This window comes from Dipodomys spectabilis, unplaced genomic scaffold (genome assembly GCF_019054845.1).
Source record: "Dipodomys spectabilis isolate Male_0828 unplaced genomic scaffold, ASM1905484v1 ptg000073l, whole genome shotgun sequence".
In the NCBI taxonomy this organism is placed as follows: domain Eukaryota; kingdom Metazoa; phylum Chordata; class Mammalia; order Rodentia; family Heteromyidae; genus Dipodomys; species Dipodomys spectabilis.
Window position 1 is genome coordinate 8261478 of NW_024870750.1, and position 25940 is coordinate 8287417.

At 43.0% G+C, this 25940-nt stretch overlaps 1 protein-coding gene and 1 non-coding gene across 2 annotated transcripts in view; both read left to right on the forward strand.

Moving 5' to 3' along the window:
* Positions 1-25940, forward strand: part of Mthfd1 (methylenetetrahydrofolate dehydrogenase, cyclohydrolase and formyltetrahydrofolate synthetase 1) — a 76601-nt gene that overhangs the window by 38037 nt on the left and 12624 nt on the right. The window contains exons 9-21 of the mRNA XM_042682493.1: positions 958-1085; positions 1761-1858; positions 2131-2304; positions 6989-7125; positions 9731-9777; positions 10732-10839; positions 11175-11249; positions 14293-14395; positions 19538-19614; positions 20215-20355; positions 22133-22201; positions 22565-22676; positions 22840-22979. Of these exons, the coding sequence (XP_042538427.1) occupies positions 958-1085; positions 1761-1858; positions 2131-2304; positions 6989-7125; positions 9731-9777; positions 10732-10839; positions 11175-11249; positions 14293-14395; positions 19538-19614; positions 20215-20355; positions 22133-22201; positions 22565-22676; positions 22840-22979 (1409 nt within the window). The remainder of the gene's footprint in view (positions 1-957; positions 1086-1760; positions 1859-2130; positions 2305-6988; positions 7126-9730; positions 9778-10731; positions 10840-11174; positions 11250-14292; positions 14396-19537; positions 19615-20214; positions 20356-22132; positions 22202-22564; positions 22677-22839; positions 22980-25940) is intronic.
* Positions 18280-18382, forward strand: LOC122110113. The gene has a single exon (XR_006147820.1). It is a non-coding gene; the product is annotated as a U6 spliceosomal RNA (small nuclear RNA).

Below are 25940 nucleotides of genomic sequence, written 5' to 3' on the forward strand. Positions count from 1 at the left end.
CTTTGCATCTTTGGTTGATAACTATAGAACCCACAAGTGCTAAGGACAATAAAAGAGTTCACTCCAGAGTCTTGGTCTCTTCTGGGTTTTTGCTAACCTGGAACCTTCCTGTCAAGGTGAAGGTCTTCTCAAAGAGAAGATTGTGGCTAAGATGTGAGCAGATCCTGACTCAGAGCCTTACTGCTCTGAGGCCTGTCCCCCAGCCCCTCCCGGAAGTGCACCAGAGCCAAGTGTAGGATGTTCTTTGTGTGAGTGAGCCATGATGCATCACTGGGTTTTGTTCTCTTGAATAGCTATTCTTTGCTGCTAAGATTTGTAGTTGTTCTTGTATCCTTTTAAGGGAAGTGTAATTATATTCTTTGCCTTTAGCATACATTTAACTAGTTGCTCGTCTTTGGAATTGGATGTTGAATTGTTCCTCCAGCTCATGCATGGAGTTCACAGGATGCTGACAGTTGCTGTAGAAACGGTATCTGGCAGCTGTGACATAGTTGGAGCTTTGTGCTCTAAAAAAAAATTCCTTTGTAGGCCTTGGCAAATTAACATTATAAAAGATACTTATTATATACTGGGTAGTTGGCTTTAAGAATAAAAAACAGTATTTATTTGCCACCTGAGGGCCTACAAAAGGATTCTCCAGATTCTGAAAAACCACTTACATATTTTGTGGATTTTTGTGGGTAATACAATTCTCTCAATTGGAGATAGAACACACTTGAGATCAGGTACCGGGGTTAGAGATTGAGCCCAAACCCTTTCACACACTAAACTGGTGCTGAACCCCTGAGTTACAAGTTGTAGCTTCTAAGTAAAGAAGGTACTTGAGCCTCGTACAACTAGCATACTCTAAAATTCTCTTTAGTTTTGGGAACAAACTACAATAACTGATGACTTAAATTGGAGATGAACAACAAGATTTCAAGTCTGAGGGTCTACTTTTATTTTTGTTCTGTACAGATAATACAAAATCAAGTGGGAAGAAAGTTGTGGGCGATGTGGCGTATGAGGAGGCCAAAGAGAGGGCAAGCTTCATCACGCCTGTGCCCGGTGGTGTGGGGCCCATGACGGTGGCCATGCTGATGCAGGTACTTGTGAATAAAAAGTTGTGATTATTGGGGCTGGGAAGGTGGCTCAGTGGTAGAGCGCTTGCCTTGCATGCTCGAGGCCCTGGGTTCGATTCTTCAGCACCACATAAGCAAAAAATAAAAAGCTGGAAGTGGCACTGTGGCTCAAGTGGTAGAGTGCTAGCCTTGAGCTGAAGAGCTGAGGGACAGCACCCAGGCCCAGAGTTCAGGCCCCATGACCGGACCCCCCCCAAAAAAAAAAAAGTTGTGATTATTCTAAAGACTAATGGAATCCCACTTGGCTGCCAGGAGACACACCATTAACAGAAGTTAGAGAGAGAAAAAGTGAATTTGTGGAAGGAAAAGGGAATGGAAGAAGAGAAAAATAGTATCAATCACATTCATTGAGGAAATGGCACAATTCTTATTTCCTTCAGAATACTGTAACTTCGAAAACAGAAAAGCAGAAGCATGCTCCCTTGGCTAGGTCTGTTTTGGTATGCATGGTCTGTGATGTATTCACTCATGCCGGAAGGGACGAGAGTCCCCGAGCGTGGTAGGAGGTACATGTGGATTCAACCTAGGACTGGATGGAAATAACAATGAAGCAGCTCATTTTGAGATTGAACTGGAGTGAGCTGGATTTTGAAACTGGAGTCACCTGTTCTGAGTTCTATGTTATGTTATTTTGCTTAGAGCACAGTCGAGAGTGCACAGCGTTTCCTGGAGAAATTTAAACCCGGAAAATGGACAATCCAGTATAACAGCCTTAACCTGAAGACACCTGTTCCAAGGTAAAAATGAAATTTTCTTGATTTAAAACTTCATTGCTGTGCTGGATGTAATTCAAGTGGTAGAGCACCAGTTAGCAGGCATAGGACCCTGACTTCACACTTCAGTACAATTAAAAAAAAAAAGCCTTTAACCCTGTGACTTACTGGTTTTTAGCTGACAGAAAGCGTGTGTGTATATATATATTGCTCCTACTGAAAGTGCATCTGTGGGTGGGAGGAGGGTTCAAGTCAGTGAATAAAGATTGATAACCTGTCTTCTGTGTTTTTAAAAGTGACATTGATATATCACGTTCTTGCAAACCAAAGCCCATTGGTAACTTGGCTCGAGAAATTGGCCTGCTCTCAGAAGAGGTAGAATTATATGGTGAAACGAAGGCCAAAGTTCTGCTGTCCGCACTGGAGCGCCTGAAGCACCAGCCCGATGGGAAATATGTGGTGGTGACGGGGTATGCGTCTGCTCTTGTTTAACTCATCCTAGTGCTGTCATTGGTGGCTGTATTTGCATTTAGTCTGCATCGGTAGAGGTACCCTTAATTTGGCTTTAGCAGTTTATTGATCCTTACAGAAACACTGTGAGGTAAGTAAGAGTAGAAGACACAGATGAGAAAATTGGTCAAAGTAACATAGTAAAATAGTTCAGTTTTCAGATAGGACCTTTTTTTTAAAATACCATTTCTGGGGCTTGAAATCAAGGCCTAGGCATTGTCCTGGACCTTCTTTTGCTCAAGGCTAGCACTGTACCACTTAAGCCACAGCACCATTTCTGGCTTTTTCTGTGTATGTGGCACTGAGGAATCGAACTCAGGGCTTCATGCATGTTAAACAAGATCAGTGCCTCTTCTTTTTTTTTTTTTTTTGGGGGGGGCGTCCAGTCATGGGGCCTGAACTCCGGCCTGGGCGCTGTCCCTCAGCTCTTCAGCTCAAGGCTAGCTCTCTACCACTTGAGCCACAGCGCCACTTCCAGCTTTTTTCTGTTTGCTTATGTGGTGCTGAGGAATCAAACCCAGGGCTTCATGCATGCAAGGCAAGCACTCGGAGCTACCTTCCCAGCCCCGATCAGTGCCTCTTCTGAACAGTCATTTTTATTGCTGATATACATTGCTAAGTTAAAAATAAAAGGTAGGATTTTTGGCTTTGTTTTGTTTTGTTTTTTACTTTACTAAGCAATTGATCTACTACTGAGCTACACCGCTGACCCCAAAAATTAGATTGTTGTTGCCTTGTTATTTATTTATTTATTTATTTTTATTGTGAAAGTACCATACAGAGGGGTTACAATTACATGGTCAAGATAATGAGCACATTTCTTATCAAGTATTGTTGCCTCCTCCTTTGTTTCCCTTTCCCTTCCCATACCCTCCCCTGCCCCCCCACCCGATCCTTCCCTGCCTTGTTATTTTTTTTAATTAATTAATTAATTTATTTATTTTGTCGGTCTCACGGACTTTCCTGCCTGGGCTGGTTTTGAACTGTGATCCTCAGATCTCAGCCTCCTGAGTAGGATTATGGGCATGAGCCACCAGCGCCCAGCTATTTTATTTTATTTACTTTTTTTTTTGTTGGTCATAGGGCTTGAACTCTGGGCCTGGGCCCTGTCCCTGAGTTCTTCAGTTCAAGGCAAGCGTTCTACCGCAGCACCACTTCCAGTTTTCTGGTGCTTTATTAGAGATCAGTCTTACAGATTTTACTGCCTGGGCTGGCTTTGAACTTTGATCCTCAGATCTCAGCCTCCTGAACAGCTAGGATTACAGGCATGAATCACCAGCGCCCAGCTGTTGCCTTGTTTTTTGTTGTTGTTGTTGTTTTGTTTTTTTTTGTTTGTTTTTTTTTGCCAATCCTGGGGCTTGAACTCAGGGTTTGGGTGCTGTCCCTGAGCTTCTTTTGCTTAAGGCTAGCACTCTAGCATTTGAGTCACAGCACCATTTCCAGCTTTTTGTGTTTATGTGGTACTGAAGAATTGAATCTAGGGCCTCATGCATGCTAGGCAAGCACTCTACCACAAAGCCACCTTCCCAGTCCATTATGCCTTGTTATTGAGACAAGATCTTGCTATGTATGTAGCCCAGGCTGGCCTTAAACTCATGATGATCTTTTTCAGCCTCTGAGTGATTGAATTATAGATGAGCATCACTATGTCTAGCTAAAGATAGTTTTTGAGAAACTGAAATTATAATATTTTCAATAAGGAAGTAAAAAGTGAATATACTTGCTTTGTACGGTAAGAACTAAAGTATAACAGAGCTGGACCCCAGTGGCTCACGCCTGTAATCCTAGCTACTTAGGAAGCTGAGATCTGAGGATCACGATTCAAAGCCAGCCCATGCAGGAAAGACCATGAGACTCCTATCTCCAATAAACCACTAGAAAACCGGAAGTGGCTCTGTAGCTCAAGTGGTAGAGCGCTCGCCTTGAGCTGAAGAGCTGAGGGACAACGCCCAGGCCCAGAGTTCAAGTCCCATGACCAACAACAACAACAAAAAAAGCCTAAAGTATAATAGTTTTGTTTTTGTTTTTGTTTTTTTTGCGGATCATGGGGCCTGAACTTTAGGTCTGGGCGCTATCCCTCAGCTCTTGAGCTCAAGGCTAGTGCTCTACCACTGGAGCCACAGCGCCACTTCTGGCTTTTTCTGTTTATGTGGTGCTGAGGAATCGAACCCAGGGCCTCATGCTTGCAAGGCATGCACTCTACCGCTGAGCTACCTTCCCAGCCCCTTGTTTTGTTTTTTTAAGCTTTAGCAAGAATTTATTTTAGTGCAACAGAGTTCAAGTAGGGAGAAACAGAAAAAGGGAGCAAGCCAGGCACTGGTGACACATGCCTGTAATCCTAGCTACTCAAGAGGCTGAGATCTAAGGATCACAGTTCCAAGCTGGTCTGAGCAAAAAAGTCCCTGTGAGACTCTTATCTCCCTCTTATCTCCAATTAACCACAAAGAAAACTGGAAGTGGTGCTGTGACTCAATTGGTAGAGCATTAGCCTGCAGCGCAAAGAGGTCCAGGTACAGTCCCAAGGCCCTGAGTTCAAGCCCCATAACTGACAAAGAAAGGAAAAGGGAGAAAACATTTCCTCTTCCTCATGCATGGGAGTTAAAGATTCCTGTTTTGTTCTTTTTAATTATGACTAAAACTCTTACAGAGATGTCTTATAGCACTTTTGGCTTTTTCTTTTTTCTGTTTCTTTCTTTCTTTTTTTTTTTTGTTGGTTGTGGGGCTTGAACTCTGGTCCTAGGCACTATCCCTGAAATCTTCAACTCAAGGCGAGTGCTCTACCACTTGAGTCACAGCGCCACTTCTGGTTTTCTGGTTGTTAATTAGAGATAAGAGACTCACAGGCCGGCTTTGAAGCACAATCCTGAGATCTCAGCCTCCTCAGTAACTAGGTGCCTGGCCTGTTTCTTTTTTAAGAGACAGAGTTTTGTTGTATATTCCAAGCTGGCCTTGAACTTACCATATCTAGTCAAGGTTGGCCTGAAATTCTCAATCCTCCTGCCTCAGCCTCCTGACTGCTGAGATTATACTTGTGCATCTTTTCTTGCTGGTTTATCTTTCACTATAGGGATCCTAGCTAAAAGCTCTGGGGGTAAAAGGAGAAAATAATTTCCTTCCCCTACAATGTTGTGTCATTAGATAAAGTCTGTGTATGGATCCAAGTGGTTTAAGAGGCTCTATGGAGGGTACAGTAAGTGTCAACATTAGGAATGTTGACAGGTAAGATTGGAGCTGAGTTATAGAAAAGACCTATATATATAGATTTTGGGCAGAGGAAGAACTTACAGGAAGAGAACAACACATGGGGGGTCATGGGGCCAGGCGTGAGAATAGCCAGCAGTAGGAAACTGTAAGAACTGTAGTCCAGTCTGAATAATTAATGCTAACTCCTAGCTACCCTTTTTTTTGAGACAAGTTTATAAATTCTGATATTAATAGCAGATGGTGGCCAGTCTTGATTCATCTTTTAGATATAGCATTCCCATACAAGGCTCATCTCTGACTGGCTTCCACTCAGAAAGCATGGAAAGAGTTTAATTCACAAAACAGCCAAACATGAGAAACATAAGAGCCCCTAAATTCAAATCCTCCCTGAAGATAGGGTGTAGAGGTATTTATGTTACTGGAATTTAAGGTTCACAGAGCTTGCTGCTCTACAGAAAACTCAGGAGACAGGAGTCAGTGGGAGGAAATAGATGTACTCAAAGCCCTCCCCGAAGGAAAATGTTGTAATTAAGTGCAGTAGGTTCCAATCTTAGTGAGTTCAAAGCCAAAACCAGTACAGCCAAGAAGTAAGAGTTGAAACAGGGCACTGGTGGCTTGTGCCTATAATCCTAGCTATTTAGGAGGTTGAGATCTGAGGAATGTAGTTCAAAGGCAGCCTGTGCAGGAAAGTCCAAGAGACTTACACCAGTTAACCACCAAAAAGCCAGAAGTGGAGCTATGGCTCAAAGCAGTAGAGAACCCACCTCGAGTGGGCAGTGTCCAGGCCCTGTGTTTAAGCCTCAGTTCTGGCATACAGGTAAAGAAAAGGAAAGAAGAGTGGAAACATTGTAATGGCTAAGAAGAGCAGATCAGGAAGTTATTTCCACAGCAATGCCTTCCCTGATCCTTTTTTTTTTTTTTTTTTGCCAGGCCTGGGGCTTGAACTTGGGGCCTGGGCACTGTCCCTGACCTGCTTTAGCTCAAAGCTAGCACTCTACCAACTGAGCCACAGCACCACTTCTGGCTTTTTCTGTTGATGTGGTACTGAGGAAATGAACTCAGGGCTTCATGCATGTTAGGCAAGCATTCTACCACTAAGCCACATTCCCAGCCCCTGATCTTCTTTCTTTTTGTATAGATTAAGACCCATTTTCTGCCAAGTGCTTGAGGTTGTGGTTCAAAGCCAAGGTGTGATTTGAAGCCAGCTGGGCAGAAAGTCTGGGAGACTCCATTTCCAATTAAATAGCCAAAAAGCAGGACTGGGGGTTCGATTCAAGTAGTAGAGGGCCAGCCATCAGTGAAAAAGCTAATGGAGAGCAAATGCCAAATGCTCCCCACGGGATCAGGGGCAGGTCATTTTCTAGGGTGTGCTGCATCTGACTTCATGATTTGGAAAACTCAATTCTATAAACCTTTTCTTCTTTTGCTTTCCTGTTGAAGAATAACTCCAACACCCCTGGGAGAAGGAAAAAGCACAACCACCATCGGGCTGGTGCAAGCCCTTGGGGCCCACCTCTATCAGAATGTCTTCGCCTGTGTGCGACAGCCTTCTCAAGGCCCAACCTTTGGAATAAAAGGTATTTGCTGGGCTAGACTGGGTAGAGTGCCTGCCTCCCCTCAGTCCACCCAGACCCATCCCAGGGAGGCCTATAGGGCCCTCACTTCCCTTGGAGGCCTGGAAGGCCCTTTTATAGCACACAGTAGTGACACAGTTGATTCGTGATTTCATGTCATCACCCCTATTCCTGTCACTTTGCTATTGCCCAGCGATTCTCCTGGCTGGGGAATATGGAACTGGAGGTGCCTCTGTTTGACCCTAGTAGTTTACTATCACATTAACAATGAAGATAGGTGGGCTGGGAATGTGGCTTAGTGATAGAGTGCTTGCCTAGCATGCATGAAGCCCTGGGTTCAGTTCCTCAGTACCACATACACAGAAAAGGCTGGAAGTGGCACTATGGCTCAAGGGGTAGGGTGCTAGCCTTTAGCAAAAGAAGTCCAGGGACAATGCCCTAGCCCCAAGTTCAAGCCCCATGACTGACCAAAAAACAAAAACAACAAAAAAAAAGAGATAGTTCTAGTACTGGTTCATGATGATGCTGAGACACAGGCAGGGCTCTCCTCTCTGATGGGAAACAGAAAAGCCTACTCTTACTGCTTTGTGCAAAATACTATACCAACCAGTTTATATGTATTTCATTTTGTTCTACCATATGAGATAATGTTACTATCCTTTTGTGTGTCTGTATGCTGGTATTAGGGCTTAAACTGAGGGTCTGGGAGCTGTGCCTTAACTTTTTCTCTCATGGTTGGTGCTCTAACACTTGAGCCACAACTCCATTTTAGCTTTTTGCTGGTTAATTGGACATAAGAATCTCAGAATTTCTTGTCTGGACTTACTTCCAACTGAGATTCTGATCTGAGATCTCAGCCTCTTGAGTTACTAAGATAACAGGCATGAGCCACTAGCTTGTTAATCTAGAAAGTAAATAGGTGTGTGTGTGTGCGTGCCCACGCGCGCGTGCAAGTACACATATGCACGGGCATGCTGGTCCTGGGGCTTGAACTCAGGGCCTGAGTGCTATTCCTGAGCTTCTTTTATTCAAGGCTAGAGCTCTGGCTTGTGTCAGAGCTCTACTGCTGGCTTTGGGGAGTATATTGTAGAATCTCACAGATCTTACCAGCTGGCTTTGAATCATGATCCTCAGATCTCAACCTCCTGAGTAACTAAAATGACAAACGTGAACCATTGGCATTTCACTGCTCTTTTTTTGTTTGTTTAAAAAAGTTTTTTTCAGGAGCTGGGAAGGTGGCTCAGTGGTAGAGGGCTTGCCTTGCATGCCTGAGGCCCTGGGTTCGATTCCTCAGCACCACATAAGCAAAAAGAAAAAAGCCAGAAGTGGCTCTGTGGCTCAAGTGGTAGAGCGCTAGGCTTGAGCTGAAGAGCTGAGGAACAGTGCCCAGGCCCAGAGTTCAGGCCCCACGACCGGACCCCAAAAACAAAAAACAAAATTTTTTTTTCCAGAACATTTATTTATTTTTGTGGTATTTGATATTGAACACAAAGGCCTTATTCATACAAGACAACTACCTCTGAGCTATGCACCTAGCTCCAAACATGCCCTTGTAATCAAAACTGTGTTTATTAATTATCAAAGATTCTTGGAGTTAGCTTTATTATTGGCTCAGTGACAGGGTATCACATTGTACTTATTCCAGTAATTACTACAAAGGTTGACACCTGGTACACCTGCTCTCCTGCCAACTTTGTGAAGGTACAGACTTCATTCTGGTTTTGAACTTGAAGGAGCCCTGCCCCTATGCTGCTTACTGAACCCATTGGTCTCCTTTTCCTCTTGCAAATTCCCTCACTGCCTGGCCTCTGCCTCACAAAAATGAAATCTGTGCTCCAAGTTCACATGTGTCTCACCAATGATATGGTTTGAATTGAACATTTCACTGGGCCTTTTGTTGATAATCCAGATGAAACACTTGCAGTTAGTTTTCTTTCTTTTTTGTTTTTTTGTCAGTCATGGGTCCTGAACTCTAGGCCTGGGCACTGTTCCTCAGCTCTTCAGCTCAAGGCTAGTGCTCTACCACTTGAGCCACAGCGCCACTTCCAGTTTTTTCTGCTTATGTGGTGCTGAGGAATTGAACCCAGGGCCTCATGCATGCAAGGCAAGCACTCTACCACTGAGCAACCTTCCCAGCCCTTGCAGTTAGTTTTTTAATCTATGTCTCTTAAATTGAGAAGAATTGGAATCTGTGTGAGGCATGGGTACTTTAAATATTGCTCTTTCTTTTTTTTAACCAGAGTAGCTTTGTAAGAGTAGGAATTGAACAGCCTTGCCTTTATATAACTGTCAGCTGGATCTTTTAACATGTTAGGAATCACAGGGAACCTATTTCTAAAGATAATGAGTAGGTATGTATGCATGTGTTCATGGTTTTGTCATTTAAACTGGGATCTCAATTGAGAAACTATTCAGCATGAACAAGATCAAGTGCTTTAGCATGGTAAAGGAAATTATAAAACTCTTAATCAAATCTATCCAAATGATTGTAAAAAAGCAAACAAATGACATGCTTAATAGTTACAAAAATCAATTTGTTTTTATTTGGATTCCAAATCATGGAAGAAGCAAATTTACCATCTGTCCCTATGGTTGATCTTTCCCCTAGGTGGCGCTGCAGGCGGTGGCTATTCCCAGGTCATTCCTATGGAAGAGGTAAGGTAGTCCAGATTTGGCTGAATTAGATTAAGTTTTGTTGTTTGTTTGGTTTTTTTTGGGGGGGGGGCGTCTTTTGGCTGGTTGGTTTTAATTTAGTTTTTTGTTGTTGATGATGATTTTGGTTGTGCAACTTGAATACAGGGCTCAAGTGCTGTCCCTGAGCTTTTTTGCTTAAGGCTCCACTTCTGGTTTTCTGGTGGTTAATTGGAGATAAGAGTCTCACAGACTCTGGCTGGCTTTGAATTGTGACCCTCAGATCTCAGCCTCCCGATAGCTAGGACTCTAGGTGTGAGCCACCAGCGCCTGGCATAGTTTTGTTTTTTTTGATACTGAGTCTCACAATGTAGTCTATCTAGGCTGGCCTTCTAGTCGGTATTTAGGCCAAGCTAACTCAAACTCAAGATCTTCCTGCCTCAGCCTTCAAGTGCTGGGATGATAGGCATGTACCACCATGCCTAACAAGATTAAACTTTTGTTTTGAAGAACTCTTAATAGAAAAATAACATGAACAGAAGCAACGTAAGGGGAAACATTTTAATTCATAGAATTGTGACACCGCTTGGTTTCAAATTCTGGCTTTCAGTGGGAATAATCATTTTAACCAGTGAACAAATGAAACATGATATTGAGAAGCACTGGCCCACAGTGAGTTCAAAGTCCTAATGACAGAAATGCGAGCAATGTATGAACATGGAGCTGGAGCTGCTGCAGTGCTCCTCCTCTTGCTCCTTGGCTAAAGGATGTGAGTGTGTCCTCAATAATCCTCATGGCTCTTAATCCCCATCGTGCACTTGTGCTCTCTGGACATGTCATTTTGGAGGAACTGCCAGTTGTATGTTTGAGAGATAATGCTTTGAGGACAGATGCCAGGTGTCTTTGATTTGGTCTCCATAGAATGGAGTTGAAAAGACTCATCAGCTGGAGACTGACATGGCTTCTGTTCTTTTGCAGTTTAATCTCCACCTCACTGGAGACATCCACGCCATCACTGCCGCTAACAACCTCGTTGCTGCAGCCATTGATGCTCGAATGTTCCATGAACTGACTCAGACAGACAAGGTAGAGTGCAGAGGACTGTTTGTTTGTTTGTTTTTCAGTACTGGGGATGAAACCCAGGACCTTGTACATGATGTGCTGTATCTCTAGCCTTTTTATTCTATTTTGAGACAGGATTTCACTAAGTTATCTAGGCTGTCCTCAAACTTGCAATCAGACTAGCTCAGCCCCTCTAGTAGCCAAGACTACAAGAGTGCACCATTGCGCCTAGCCTGCAAGAGGAATTTTGAAAAGGCAGAAAGTCCTGAGTTAAGCCTTGTTCCCTAGGGTACTATTATAGGTAGCATGACAGTGGGATTCCTCTCATTTAAAAGCCCATTTTTCTCCTTTTCTTGAAGGCTCTCTTTAATCGTTTGGTGCCATCAGTAAATGGAGTGAGAAAGTTCTCTGATATCCAGATTCGAAGATTACAGGTAAGCTTTTTTTCTTCATAATTTTTGCTAGTCTGTGAGTTTGGCAAATGATAAATGGATAAAACTCATCTTAGTTTTTGGATCCAGTTATAATGATAATCATAGTCTACTCAGAACCGTAAGATTTGAGGATTGCAATTCGAAGCCAGCCCAAGTAGTTTCCTGAGAGTTTGTGAGACTCTTAACTCCAGTTAACACAAAACACCGGAAGTAGAGCCATGGCTCAAAGTGTAGAATGCCAGCCGTGAGCAGAAAAACTAAAGGACAACATCCAGACTCTGGGGTCCAGCCCTAGTACCAGCACTCACTCACACACACACACACACACACACACACAAATTATTCACTATTTCAGATAAGTAGGCACAGAGAACAATCTACCCACTACCTTGGAGCAGAAAACATTACAAACTTGGTGGCTACTCCATGCCATCTCTTCCTCATTTAATTCCCTGATCTACCTTGCTTTGTGACCCATGACTGGCACAAAAACAAAAACAAAACCCAATAATCATAGTCTAATCATAGGTGACAAAGATCAGTGGTGCTGTTTCTTTTCTCATTTATTTCTGAATTATACCTGTTTAGGTGATGCTAGAACTTGAACTCAGTACATTTACAAGACATTTGCATTTCCAAGGCAGATGCTCTACCATTTGATCTATACTCTCAGCCTTTTTTTTTTTCTTTATTTTTTTAAGATAAGGTCTTGCTGGGGCTGGGAAGGTGGCTCAGTGGTAGAGTGCTTGCCTTGGCACGCATGAGGCCCTGGGTTCGATTCCTTAGTACCACATAAGCAGAAAAGCTGGAAGTGGTGCTGTGGCTCAAGTGGTAGAGCACTAACCTTGAGTTGAAGAGCTGAGGCACAGGGCCCACCTCAGGGTGGCCTTGAGCCATGATCTTCCTGCATAGCTAGGATTATACGTGTAAGCCACTGCGCACTGCCTGATGTATTAAAATGTGGATAAGTCAGGATGCCACTGTGCTAATACAGAGCCCTTAGTTTGAGCCTCTGTACTCCCCAACATTAGGATCTTAAGCCAATTTGTTATGTGACTTGTCTCTCAGTTTACTCATGTATAAAATGAAGCCAGTAATACTTAACCTTTCCCACCAAAGACAAAGGACTTTGGTGAGGAGTTAGTGATTGCTTTTGTACTATGACTTTCTACAGCAAATGCAAAGCCATTCCGTGTACACTTTACCACATGACCCAGAAATTTCACTCCTTGGCTTTTATCCAAGAAAAATGAAAATTTATGCTCACATAAAAAATCTCTACTGGAATATTTTTAGTGTCTCTGTGAATAATTTCCAAAATCTGAGAGTAATCTAAATGCCCTTTAATAGAGGAATATACTACATCCGTCCAATATAAAGTAATGAGTTACTGATAGACAAAGCAACTTGGATCAGTATGAGAGGCAACCCTGAGTGGATGATGCCGGTCTCCGGAAGTTGTGTAGTGTACACTTCCATTTGTGAGACATTCTCAGAAGCACAGCACTGCAGTGCTTGAGGACACATAGCGGATGGCAAGGGGAGTTGGTAGAGGATATAATTGAAATTCAAAGATGCATTTATGTATATTACTATAGAAGGAAGGAAAGATGCATGTGTCTTTTTTGGTCAGCATCACACATGTAAGCATTCAATAAATATTATGTACTGCTTGGGGCCAATAATAGTTTAATTCTTTATAACTTTGTGTGTGTGTGTGTGTGTGTGTGTGTGTGTGTGTGTGTATGCGTGTGCACGCGCACACGCTGGAGATTGAACCCAGAGTCTTATGCACACTGACTACACTGTTCTACCACTGAACTGCCCTTCACTCCTGCAACTTTATAGTTTGATGCTACAAGAATAGTGTCATGAGCTCCCCTTACCCAGATGGGCACATTGCTGTAACTGGTTACAGTTCTATCTATATTTGTGTTTGAACTATTGAGCACAACTGGTCTTGAAGCTATTTAATCTTCCTTGGCTGATACTGGGTTTGTATGCACACTCACAAATCCTATAAGTCAGGCAAATCAGTAGTTACTCTTCATTACAGCAGTCTTTGTGGAGAGGGGAGTATCTCTCTAGAATTTTAAACCAAATACCTTGCCCAAGTCTCCAGTATCCCTAGAATACCATCTAGAGAGACTACCTGTAGTCCTCAGTTCTACCTAGAGATAGAGCTCGAACCAGGCCTCCTTCCCTCCCTCTCTCCCAGGCGTTCCCATTGCATCATTTCACCATGATGCATACAGGGTGCTCAGTGGAAAGTGGGTTGCCAATGGAAGATTTTTGGCAAGGTGATTGAAGATTTGATGGTTTCCGTGAGCAGTGTTGTGCTCTCTGAAGGCTGTGAGCAGCCAGCTCTGGAAGCATACATCTGTGAGGTTTCAGGACAGGTCTGACTAGCACAGGATGCCAGCTTTGGGCAGAGAAGATCTTGCTGGTCAAAGCTACCAGGAGTTACAGGAAAAGAGGAACATATTTTGCAGGCATTTTCCATTTCCATTTCCATGACCTGCAGACTGTAAATAGGATTTCTAAATTCATGAGGATAATGGAAACCCTTTTTATGCCTTTTGAAACAATAAGGAGTCAGCAAGAGTACAACAGCACATAAAAAGCATGTAAAAGTGATTGCATTGATTTTTATTGATCAATAGTCATTTCTGCCCTTCATAAAATTTCATTTAAATTAGGCTTCTCAATTTAAAAAGCTATGCATAATTGCCTTTCAACGTATTTGGTTTGGTGACTTGGGAAGTTCCTTATAATAATACTTGTTGAAATCTGTGGTCTTTTAGGGCTAGGTAAGGAAATGTCTCTGGTGTTCGGTTTCAAAGACAAATGTGCATAATGCCATAGTACACGTGTGGCATGTGACTAGGAGATACCCTGCACGCTTAGCCCAGGGACTGCCATTGCCCTTCTCAATGAAAGGTGGTTAGTATTCCGGTAAGGAATCAGTGTAGAGATTCAGTTTTGTTTTGTTTTGATATTTCTACTTATTTGTCTTACTGTGTTTTAATTCCTTCTTCTTTAGAGACTAGGCATTGAGAAGACAGATCCTACCACGTTGACAGATGAAGAGATAAACAAATTTGCAAGATTGGATATTGACCCAGAAACCATAACTTGGCAAAGAGGTACCTGAGCAGCAGACAGGACCCTGTGTGTCTTGGCTATATCACACCCCCACACCCTCCGGATAGATTGCTGAAATCTGGGTCAATGTTTCATGGCTAACAAATGACCAAGATGAAGAAGGCACGTTTTCCTCATGCCTGTCAATGCCTCTCCTTATCAGCCCCTATCAGTCTTTCTTGGTTGAACATTTTTTGCTGGCTGTTCAGTGTTGATTAGGGTGAAGGTGGCTTCAAGGAGGCTCATGCATAAATCAAAAAATGTTCAAGTTGTCATGAAGTGGAGCTATTATTCACTTGGAATTATGTGCCCTTGCTTCTCAGAACATTTGCCTGGCATCCATGCCTTCATTTTTCTTATGGCTCTGCAGCTTGCCTAAACATTTTTTACCTTATTTAAGAAAATTCTCCTGTAACAAATTAGGTAGCCTGCAAGGTTTAAGTACTTAGCAATTAGTGAGTGAGCCGCCGGTTTCACCGCCATATGTTGCTTTTTCTATCTGTACAATTAGCATAGCTTTGAGATTTATTTTGTACCAACAGTACATCCATCTATTTTATGTCACGGCAGAGAAGAAACTTCATCTAGTAATGTAAATGTAGCTAAAGGTCAGTTTACTGAATGTTTTTCTAGTTTTTATTGGCATGGTAACTGGAATGGCATTTTTAAAACTGACACTTGTTTTTTTCTTTATTGAAGTTTGCACTCAGGGCCTAGACAGGTGCTGTGCCACTTGAGCCACACCCCCAGCAGAAAAAATATGACACTCTTAATCTCTCAAACCACAATGGTAATTCTCCTTTGTTTTGGTAGTAATATTTTATAAGGAATAAGCTAAAGACCCATCTGAAAAATTATCTCTCTCTCTCTCTTTGTGTGATAGGTTCTTGCTATTTAGTCCAGGCTGTCCTCCACCTCTTAACCCTTCTACCTCAGACTTCTTTTTTTTTTGGGGGGGGGGGGGGTCTGGTTGTGGGGCCTGAACTCTGGGCCTGGGCGCTGTCCCTCAGCTCTTCAGCTCAAGGCTAGCGCTCTACCACATGAGCCACAGCGCCACTTGCGGCTTTTTTCTTTTTGCTTATGTGGTGCTGAGGAATCGAACCCAGGGCCTCATGCATGCAGGGCAAGCACTCTACCACTGAGCCACCTTCCCAGCCCATCTACCTCAGACTTCTAAGTGCGAGGATAACAGATGTGTGCCAAGCATGCCCAGCTACTTTTCCGTCTGTGTGTGTTTGTGTGTGTGTGTGCATGTTCATGTTTTCTAAGGTAGCAGAGACCAAAAAGAAAATGAAAAATGAACAAAAGAATGCACCTACTATTTTATATAGAAAAATGAGTTACAGGAAACTAGGCATCATAGTTTTGGGAAACTAATAAGCGTCTTCAACAGATTATATCCTTCACTTAAGAGCACTGCCGAAGACGCTGCTCATGGAACTTAAATAATTATAGACTTTATGGAAAGAAACTTGGCAAATTATCACACGCCTTAAAAATAATGCTTCTTGCCAGGTGCCAGTGGCTCACACCTATAATCCTAGCTACTCAGGAGGCTGAGATCTAAGGATCGCAGTTCAAAGCCAGCCCAGGCAGGGCTGGGAAGGTGGCTCAGTGGTAGAGCGCATGCCTTGCATGCCAGAGGCCCTGGGTTCGATTCCTCAGCACCACATAAGCAAAAAGAAAAAAGCCGGAAGTGGCGCTGTGGCTCAAGTGGTAGAGCGCTAGCCTTGAGCTGAAGAGCTGAGGGACAGTGCCCAGGCCCAGAGTTCAGGCCCCACGACCGGACCCAAAAAAAAATAATAATAATAATAAAGCCAGCCCAGGCAGCAAGTCTGTGAGACTCTTATCTCCATTTAACTACCAGAAAACTGGAAATGGCACTGTAACTCAGGTGGTAAAGCACTCGCCTTGAGCTGAAGAGCTCAGGGATAGCACCCAGGCTCAGAGTTCAAGCCCCATGACTGACAAAAAAAAAAAAAAGAAATGCTTCTTAGCGAGTGTGGTAATTTTAGCACCCAGGAGACTTGAGGCAAGAGAACTGAGAGTCCAAAGCCATTTTTTTATTACCAAAAAAATTGTAATCTTTTTGATCCATTTAGAGTGTGAACCCATTTTGTCGTTGTTTGGAATCTGGTCATAGTGAAGTGGAAAGTCCTGTGTCCTCTTTTCATTTTTTAACTCCTCATACCAGATGTCTCAGGAAGACCCACTGGGTTTGCAACAGTTTTATGTCAGTTCTGACACTGCCTTAGGGACTTAGTCTCACAAGTTCACCCCACTTCCAACACCAGTCCTGACTTCCAAGCCAGTCCTGTGCTTCTGGCTATAAATTGGAAACTCACAACCTTCTCAGGTCCAGCTACCTGGTAGCTCCAATACTCAGGGAAAGGCTTTATTACAGGAATAGCTGGTGGAAGATGTGCATAGAATCTTTCTATGTCTGAATCTTGCCCCTACAATCCTCTCTCCAGACTTTGAGATAGGACTGAAAGTTCCAAACCCTCTAACCACTTGGTCTGTCAGGTGACTAATGAAGTGGAAACCCTCCAAAGGCTTTCAAGGATCTAAATCACCTCATTAACATAAGTCTCAGTGTGATTAAAAAGGGTTTGTGTTGAGTAACCTGGCACTTCTTTCACTACTGAAATTCCAAGGATTCTAGGAAATTTTGCCAGGAACCCTGCATCAAGATCAAATACTTTTTCTATTCTACTGTACATCAAAAAAAAGTTAAAAGGAAGAACACACTAAAATATTAGCCATGGTCAGTTCTTTGAGGTGGGGTTAGGATTAGTTAGTTGTTAGTTGGTTGATATTTGCCATTTTTTCCAAGGTTATCCTGTTGGATAGGTACTGTCGTCAGACTAGAATGTGCTGCAGGAAAGACCAAGCCTGTTAACTTGCTTGTTGCCAATGGCATTTGCACACTCTTAGGTTGATGGCTCTTGTGTCTCAGGGTATAAGGTCATGAGTCACTCATAGAACAAGCCTTTAAAATGTGTGAACTGCTCTATTTTTCTGCTATTATAGAATGTGCTTTCAAATATATTACAGACTTAATTGTTTGAATTATCTAGGAGGGATTATCTAGAAGGAATAAAACTCAGCTAGTCATATTCCTTTGCTTTAAAAGCCATTTCTAAGCCAGGCACCAGTGGCTGACACCTATAATCTTAGCTACGCAGGATGCTGATTCAAAACCAGCCAAGGCAGGAAAGTCCTTGAGACTCATATCCCATTAACACCCAAAAAACTGGAAGTGGTGCTGTGGCTCAAAGAAGTAAAGTGTTAGCCTTGAGCAAAAATTGCTCCGGGACAGTACCCAGGCCCTGAGTTCAAGCCCTACAACTGACAAAATAAATAAATAACATTTCTTTTTTTTTTTTTCTTTTTTTTTGTCAGTCATGGGGCTTGAACTCTGGGTCTGGGCGCTATCTGTCCCTCAGCTCTTCAGCTCAAGGCTAGTGCTCTACCACTTGAGCCACAGCACCACTTCTGGCTTTTTCTGTTTATGTGGTACTGAGGAATCAAACCCAGGGCCTCATGCATGCAAGGCAAGCACTCTACCACTGAGCCACCTTCCCAGCCCCATAAAAAACACTTCTATATATTTCTATATAGATACTTCTCTATAGAAAATATCTGTAATATATTTATTCCTAGCTACTCAGGAGGCTGAGATCTGAGGATTGTGGTTCTAAGCCAGCCTGGGAAGGAAAGTCCACCAGACTCCTATCTCCAATTAAATCACAGAAAAAGCTAGAAGTGGCATTGTGGCTCAAGTGGTAGAATGCTAGCCTAGAGCAAAAATGAGCTCAGAGACAGTGGCCAGGTCCAGACTTCAAGCCCCAGGACTAGCCAACTAGCAAGCCCCAGGACTTGCTTGTTTTGGCAACACATATGCTAAAATTGGAACGATACAGAGAAGATTAGCATGGCCCCTGTGCAAGGATGACACTCAAATTCGTGAAGCGTTCCATATTTTTTCTGGTTTTATTTTCCCATGTTAAAGCATGATTATATTTCTGGTCTAAATCCATCAGCTCATGGCCCATTATGTTTTAACATACTATGATTCTCTCTGTTAGATTAACTTAAAATATTTGCAACTGTATATTGGTAAATTGTATATTGGTAAACTGTAAATTGGTCCATAGTTTCTCCCCAAGAGTTACCATTACCTTGTCTAAGTATCAACATTATAAATAAATTCATAAGAAAAATGAAAAATGTATAAATCTATATATTGACAATATATAGATATTTCTATAGATAATATAGATATTTCTATATATTTATAGAGATACATGGATAATATCTAGAATATGCTTATAGAATAATATATGCAATATTTAATCCTATAAATAACAGTTAAATATTATTTTTTAATTCATATTTGACTTTGATCATCCATTTTAATTTAACAGTCCATCATTAAATGACTTGTTGCCTTAAAACTCTATCACTCCTTTAGTTTTTTGGTTCTTTCTTTCCTTTCTTTTACTTTTTTCTTTTTCCTTTTTTTTTTTTTTTTTTTTTGTATGTGTGTTCTGGTACTTGGGCTCAAACTCAGGGCTTCATAATCTTGCTTGGCTTTTTTGCCCAAAGCTGGGGCTCTACTACTTGAGCCATAGCTCCACTCCTGGCTTTTTGCATGTTAATTGGAATTAAAAGTCAAATAGACTTTATTGCCAGGGCTGGCTTCAAGCTCTTTTTTGGGGGGGGGGGGGTGTCAATCAAGGGGCTTGAACTCTACCTGGGCACTGTCCCTGAGCTCTTCTTCAGCTCAAGGCTATCTACCACTTGAGCCACAGCACCACTTCCGGCTTTTTCTGTTCATCGTGGTACTGAGGAATCAAATCCAGGGCCTCATGCATGCAAGGCAAGCACTCTACCCCTGAGCCACCTTCCTAGCCCTTGGCTTCAAGCTTTGATCCTCAGATCTCTAAGTAGCTAGGATTATATTCTTGGCCACCAGTGTCCAGTTTTTTGTTGTTGTTTGCAACAAGGTTTTTCTGTGTAGCTCATGCTGCAATCCTCCTGCCTTGTCTTCTAGAATGCTGGTGTTATAGGTATGTACCACCATGGTCAACTTAATAGTGCTTTTAAAAATTGTTCTGCATCTTCCCTTTCCTTGGTAGTGTTGGATACCAATGATAGATTCCTGAGGAAGATCACCATTGGACAGGCTCCAACAGAGAAAGGATACACACGGACGGTAACTATTTGTTCCTTCCCAAGTAATTCCTTCATGTGAACTAGCGCTTGCTGCTTCTGTCCTCCTCCATCCTCTCCCATACGACTGATACTGCCAGGTGTTGTTCTGCCTTCTCCCTTTTAAAATGGAAGTGAGTAGGTGTGGTACTAAGCACTCCTGACAGCTTTTGCAGTAAATCCCATGTGTCACCTGTGTGTTTTTCCCCCAGCATTTTTTCCTGGAGGTGGAGAGCCTCAAGTGAATGTCCTTGCATTCAAATTGATGGAATTTGCTTCTTTTTGTGGCCATTTGGCAGTATTTCTCTTCAGTATAGGAAACCATAACCACCATTCAAAGCTGCCTTCCTGGAGAGAAAATAATTGTCATTGGTCATACTGGAGCATTGTGTTGAAAATTGACTACTCAAGGTCTTGGACTCATTAATTGCCAGTTTTTACTATTGGAGAATTCTTTTCATTAAGGTGCTTGTGTGTGTTGCTAGTTCATCCTTTCAAGCTATGTTTAAACCTTAAAACCTTAAAAGCCAAAAGGGATGTCTATTGTAATTAATGCTTCTTGGCTATCACAAAGTTCTGCTCTCATCTTTTTCTCTACCTCTAGGCCCAGTTTGATATCTCTGTGGCCAGTGAAATTATGGCTGTCCTGGCTCTCACTAGCTCTCTGGAAGACATGAGAGAGAGACTGGGCAAAATGGTTGTGGCATCCAGTAAGAAAGGGGAACCCATCACTACTGAAGATCTGGTGAGTGCCTGGCCATGCCAGCAGGGTGACACTTGAGGGCCCATGGTCTTAGGGTTTCTTAGTGGTGACTGAGAACAAGAATTCTGCTATATTTAAGATGTTGCTAGAAGCCAGGAGCTGGTAGCTCATGCCTGGACTCCTAGCTACTCAGGAGGCTGAGTGCTGAGGATCGAGGTTCAAAGCCAGCTCTGGCAGATAAATCCAAGAGATACTTATCACCAGTTAATAAGCAAAAAGCCAGAAATGGAGGTGTGACTCAAATGGTAGACTGCCAGCCGTGAGGTGGGAGAATGGGAGTCGAGCAAGAGCTTGAGGCCCTGAGTTCAAGGCCAATTATGGCACGCACACACACACACACACACACACACACAAAAGGTCTATTGTTAGAACTCATCAGTTCATTACAATTTTGTTTATTACAAGATGATTATGAACTTTGTAAAACATTCTTCATAGTGAATAATCAGTCAGTAGTGTGTTCCAGTAATGAACCACAAGTTCCAGGTAATTTGAATGATGCCTTCATCCTGGAAGTATCTCCCCCCAGCAAGCATAAGACTGCAGTTTGCAGAGAACACCTCCAATCCTATAAAAGTAAAGCCTTCTGTTGCTGGCCCCTCCCCACCATTCCCAGCTCCCTGATCAGAGGCCTTTGTCCTGAGGCTTGTTGGAGTTATCAGCCTCCTTGCTGATAACTCCATTTGGAATAGCTCAATGGCCAGTTTGCTGATGGTCCTTCCAGGCTGTTTCTTGACCTGTGTATTATTTCTGAACTAACTATGTTCATTTGAGTTTTGTGATGAGAAATCTTAGAGATGAACTTTTTTTCTTTGGTGATGGTATTAGGGTTTAAACTCACAGTCTCTCGCTTGCTTGGCAAGGGTTGAATCATATCCCCAGCCATTTTTTGCTTTTAGCCATTTTTCTGATAGATTCTTGCCTTTGCTTGGAGCTAGGATGACAGGAGACCACCACCATTCTTTTGCTTGCTGATTGAGAGTGAGTTTAGATAACTTTTTACCTAAGCTGGTCTCAAATCATGAAACTTCTGATCTCCACCTGCTGTATAGCTGAGATTTCAGGCATAAACCATTATTCCTGGCCTTAATATTTTTTTTTAAGCCTATCTATGTCAACACAGACTAGATACTTGGCCTGTGATAATGATAGTGGTATAGCAATTTATGTGTTTCAAATTTTAATACCCAAGCCTTAAGTGTAGAAATTCATTAATATTGAATGTAAATTGCTTTACGCCCAATTATCTATTATCCAATGAAGAACCATTGCTTTATTGTACTTTGTCACTAATTTGTTTGGATGACTTAAAAAGATACCTGCTATATAAGAGTTGGAATTGAACTTCTGGGTGGTATTTTAGTTTCAGCTATGGGAAACACATATTGAATCTGCTTTGTACCCATCTCGGCCCAGATACCAAAGTTACAAATAACTCAGCACTCTGGGAACCAGCACATCTGTGCTCTATACTCATTTTTAAGTGGATTCCCCATATCAGTCATCAACAGAGCTTGATTGAGACATTTGTTTCCACAGTTACATTGCCTTTTCAGAAAATGCATATGAATGCCATTTTTATTCTACTTGTTTTCCTTCCTTAAAATAGCCAGCATTTTCTCAGTGTTTCCAAGGGGAAAAAACTTAATGGTCTAAGTTCCGGAAAAAATACTAACTGTCCAGAATGGAGAGAAGACCTAGAATATGGACTGTTGGTTCCTGCTAGTATGAGCAGATGCTTCATGTGTGTGTTTTGTAGGGAGTGAGCGGCGCACTGACCGTGCTGATGAAGGATGCAATCAAGCCCAATCTCATGCAGACATTAGAGGTGAGAAGAGTAACTCCTGTGTTCCAGAATGCTGCTCTACATTCAGAACAGAGGAGTTATAAAACAGAATTTTTTTCTATTGCTCAGACTCTTCTCATTTGTTCTCATTTGTTCTTATAGTTACAATTGGGACAGCACTGAGCTATCAAATAGGTGGCTTTGGGACTGGGAATATAGCTCAATGGTAGAGAATTTGCCTCACATGCACAAGGGCCTGGGTTTGATCACAGCATTGCCAAAAGAAGTGGTTTTGTGTTTTCCCTGGGGGAAATTGTCTTTGAAATTCTCTACCATTGGTTTTGTGATTTCCCACCCCCAACCTCCATTTTGACAGTTTCGCTTACCATGGCCTGGTTTCTACAGGGCACTCCAGTGTTCGTTCATGCGGGACCCTTTGCCAACATCGCGCATGGCAATTCTTCCATCATTGCAGACCGGATCGCACTCAAACTTGTTGGCCCAGAAGGCTTTGTAGGTGAGGATTTTCTGACATCAATGAGTAGATCCTGTTTTTCCTCTCAGTACCTGGGGAGTTGGAATGGCATTTAAAAAAAAATAATAACAATCTTACTGTTACTATTAATGTGTTGTACAGAGAGTGGAATGGCATTTTTATAATTGCTCCTTCTTCCTTACAGTGACTGAAGCAGGGTTTGGAGCAGACATTGGAATGGAAAAGTTCTTTAACATCAAATGCCGCTACTCTGGACTCCGCCCTCATGTTGTGGTGCTCGTTGCCACTGTCAGGGCTCTTAAGATGCATGGCGGAGGCCCCACGGTGAGGGTCAAATCTGATTACCAGGAGTGTTCTAAAGGCCTGAAGGAAGTTGAAAGACATGCCCTCAGCTGCATTAAGCTCAGTGACGAATTGGGTACTAAAAGAAAGGGGTGGTCAGCATACTATGTTATGCTGCTCCCCACATGGCAGCTCCCCGCATTTTAAGAAGGCCCAAATTAGCTTCATGTCTTTCTTTCTGAGGAAAACATCTGATATCCACACCCCTCCAAGCACTTGTGCAAGACTGTGCTCAGAAAACTCCTTCTGCAGCCTGTGCCCTAAAATCTGAATCTCATTTTCTTCCTAAACAGTGGCTACCAGCCAGCCAACCAGACTTTGAAGCCCCTGAGTAGTTTACGCTAGACTGGGCCTCTGACAGCCAGCCAGTCAGATTCGGGAAGGTGGGGAAGGGATGACCATGAGGGCAGGTCAAGGAGAATGGCAGATCCATTCAGAACTGCTGGGTGGCAGAGAGAAGCAGAGGGAAGGCTAGCTTCAACCTGATGTCCAGATTTCTGACTTCCTTCTGCATAGAAATTGTTCTTTTTGCCATGTTCCAGTGGCTTCTATCTTCAATCTCGGGAGCCTAAGGACCTCCATTTGAAGCCAGCCCAGCTAGAAAAGTCCCCAAAACTCCAGCTCAAATAAACCAGCAAAATACTGGAGTGTAGATGAGGCTTAAGCGGTGGAGTACCAGCCGTGAGCGAGAAGCTGAGCAGAAGTATGAGACCCCAAGTTCAAATCCCAGCACTGCCCCCCAAAAAGAAATTGTACTTTCGTATATTTTAGCATTTTTTTTCATCAGATTAACATACAAAGACATGGCAGTAGTGTTGGGGAATCATTGAAATATGAAATTTATCCTCATGTAGAAGTTCTCAAGTGTTTTACCCTCAAACTTTTTGTTTTTCCAGTGTTGGAGATCAAGCCAGGGCCTACCCAACACATGCTTGGCAAGCGCTCTACCACTGAGCTGCAGCCCCAGCTCCTCAGAAATTTCTTTATAATCTTAATTACTGAAGGCTTTCGTGAGCTTTTGTTTATTGAAGCTTTTGTTGACATTTAGTTGGAAATAAAAACTGAATTATAGGGGCTGGGAAGGTGGCTCAGTGGTAGAGCGCTTGCCTTGCATGCCTGAGGCCCTGGGTTCGATTCCTCAGCACTACATAAGCAAAAAGAAAAAAGCCAGAAGTGGTGCTATGGCTCAAGTGGTAGAGCGCTGGCCTTGAGCTGAAGAGCTGAGGGACAGCGCCCAGGCCCAGAGTTCAGACCCCACAACCGGACCCCCCCAAAAAAAACAACTGAATTATATATTAATATACAAAACATCCTTAAGCTGGGCACTGGTGGCTCATGCCTATAATCTTAGCTACGCAGGAAGCCAGAAATGGAACTCTGTGTGTGTGTGTGTGTGTGTGTGTGTGTGTGTGTGTGTGTGTGTGTGTATATGCGTGTGTGTGTGTGTGTGTGTGTGTATGCGTGTGTGTGCGCGCGCTAGGCCTGGGTACTGACCCATAGCTTTATTTGTTCAAAGTTGGCATTCTGTCACTTGAGCCACACAGCTCCACTTCTGGCTTTTGGTGTTTAATTGAAGATACGAGTCTTGTGGACTTTCCTACTCTGACTGACTTTGAACCTCAGTCTTAGCCTTGTAAGTAGCTAGGATTAGTAGCTAGATCTTATCCTCCTAAGTAGTTAGGATTACAGGCATGAGCTATTGACCCTTAGCTAAGTTATATTTTCTGAAACAGGATGTAGGCATTGTTGAAATGAAAACTAAGTTACTCTGTTTTCTGGATGTTGTGTATTGTCCATTTCTCAGATCTTCTGTATCTGGTTAACTGAAGACCATTGAGTTGTCATCTTCTGCCTGTGATCAAGTGTGATATCACATGTTGTTTAAATGAAGGAATCAGGGTAAAAGGGCAATAGAATCTTAGCTTTATTCAGGAAACAGTTTTGGTTTCCTGGGCCTCTGGAAGTCCTAGGTCCCTAGCCCGTCTCTGAGCACACTGTCCTAACACTCCAGCACACTTCTTCAAGTTCTAGGTCTTGGTTTCCCCTAAGATATCCAAAAGCACTCCCAACCTAGAATTCCCCTTGCCTCCAGTCCTATAAGGTAGACTCCCTTTTCTCCCTTCCAGTCAACAATCCTGTCTTCCACTCCCTCTCATCCTCATATCCTGGCATTTTCTTTCCTCCTCTCACTTCATGGGCTGAACAGTAACAATGATGGACACCTCCCTTGGCCAGTGCCACAAGGAGGCTTTGCACATAGAGCTCTCCCAAGGAGCCAGACCTGCTGCTTGTGTTACCTTGCAGAAAGGAAGCTGCATGTAAAAGGACCTGCTTCCTGCCCAGCCTCTACATGGCCCTCCTGGGATTTGAACACCACAGCATCCCCATCATCCCTGAGGAGTGTGTGTGTGGGGGGGGGTGCTGCAGGGGGCTAATTGGAAGCTACAGTTAAGTCTATGGGTCAGTGCCTTACCCCCTTATTCATCCCTGTGGATGCTGCAGAGCTCAGTCACTAGATCAGGACCAGGTGCCTGCACACAGTGAGCCTGCTGCTGCGTTTGATCACCTCTGAGTGTATTCTACCGTGGAAGAAGAAAGTCCTGTTGTTTTCCCTCTTGTTTGCATTGTTCCTGTGCCACAGTTGAGCTCCCCGAAGGCATGGATCACCAGCCCATGAAAGCAGACATTGCAGGGTGACACCTACCCTTTCTCCACACTCACCTTTACATCTACCCACGGCTGTGTTCTTCACTCACTGTGTCTCTGTCCTATCTGAAACACCTTCCTTTTCTCCCTCATGTTTGTAGAGCTGTCTTTCTGGCTTCCCAGGTCCCAGGATCACCCACTATATTCAGAGTAGCTCTTCTTTTTTTTTCTTTTTGGTCAGTCATGGGGCTTGAGCTCTGGGCCTCAGAGCTGTCTCTCAGCTCTTCAGTGCAAAAC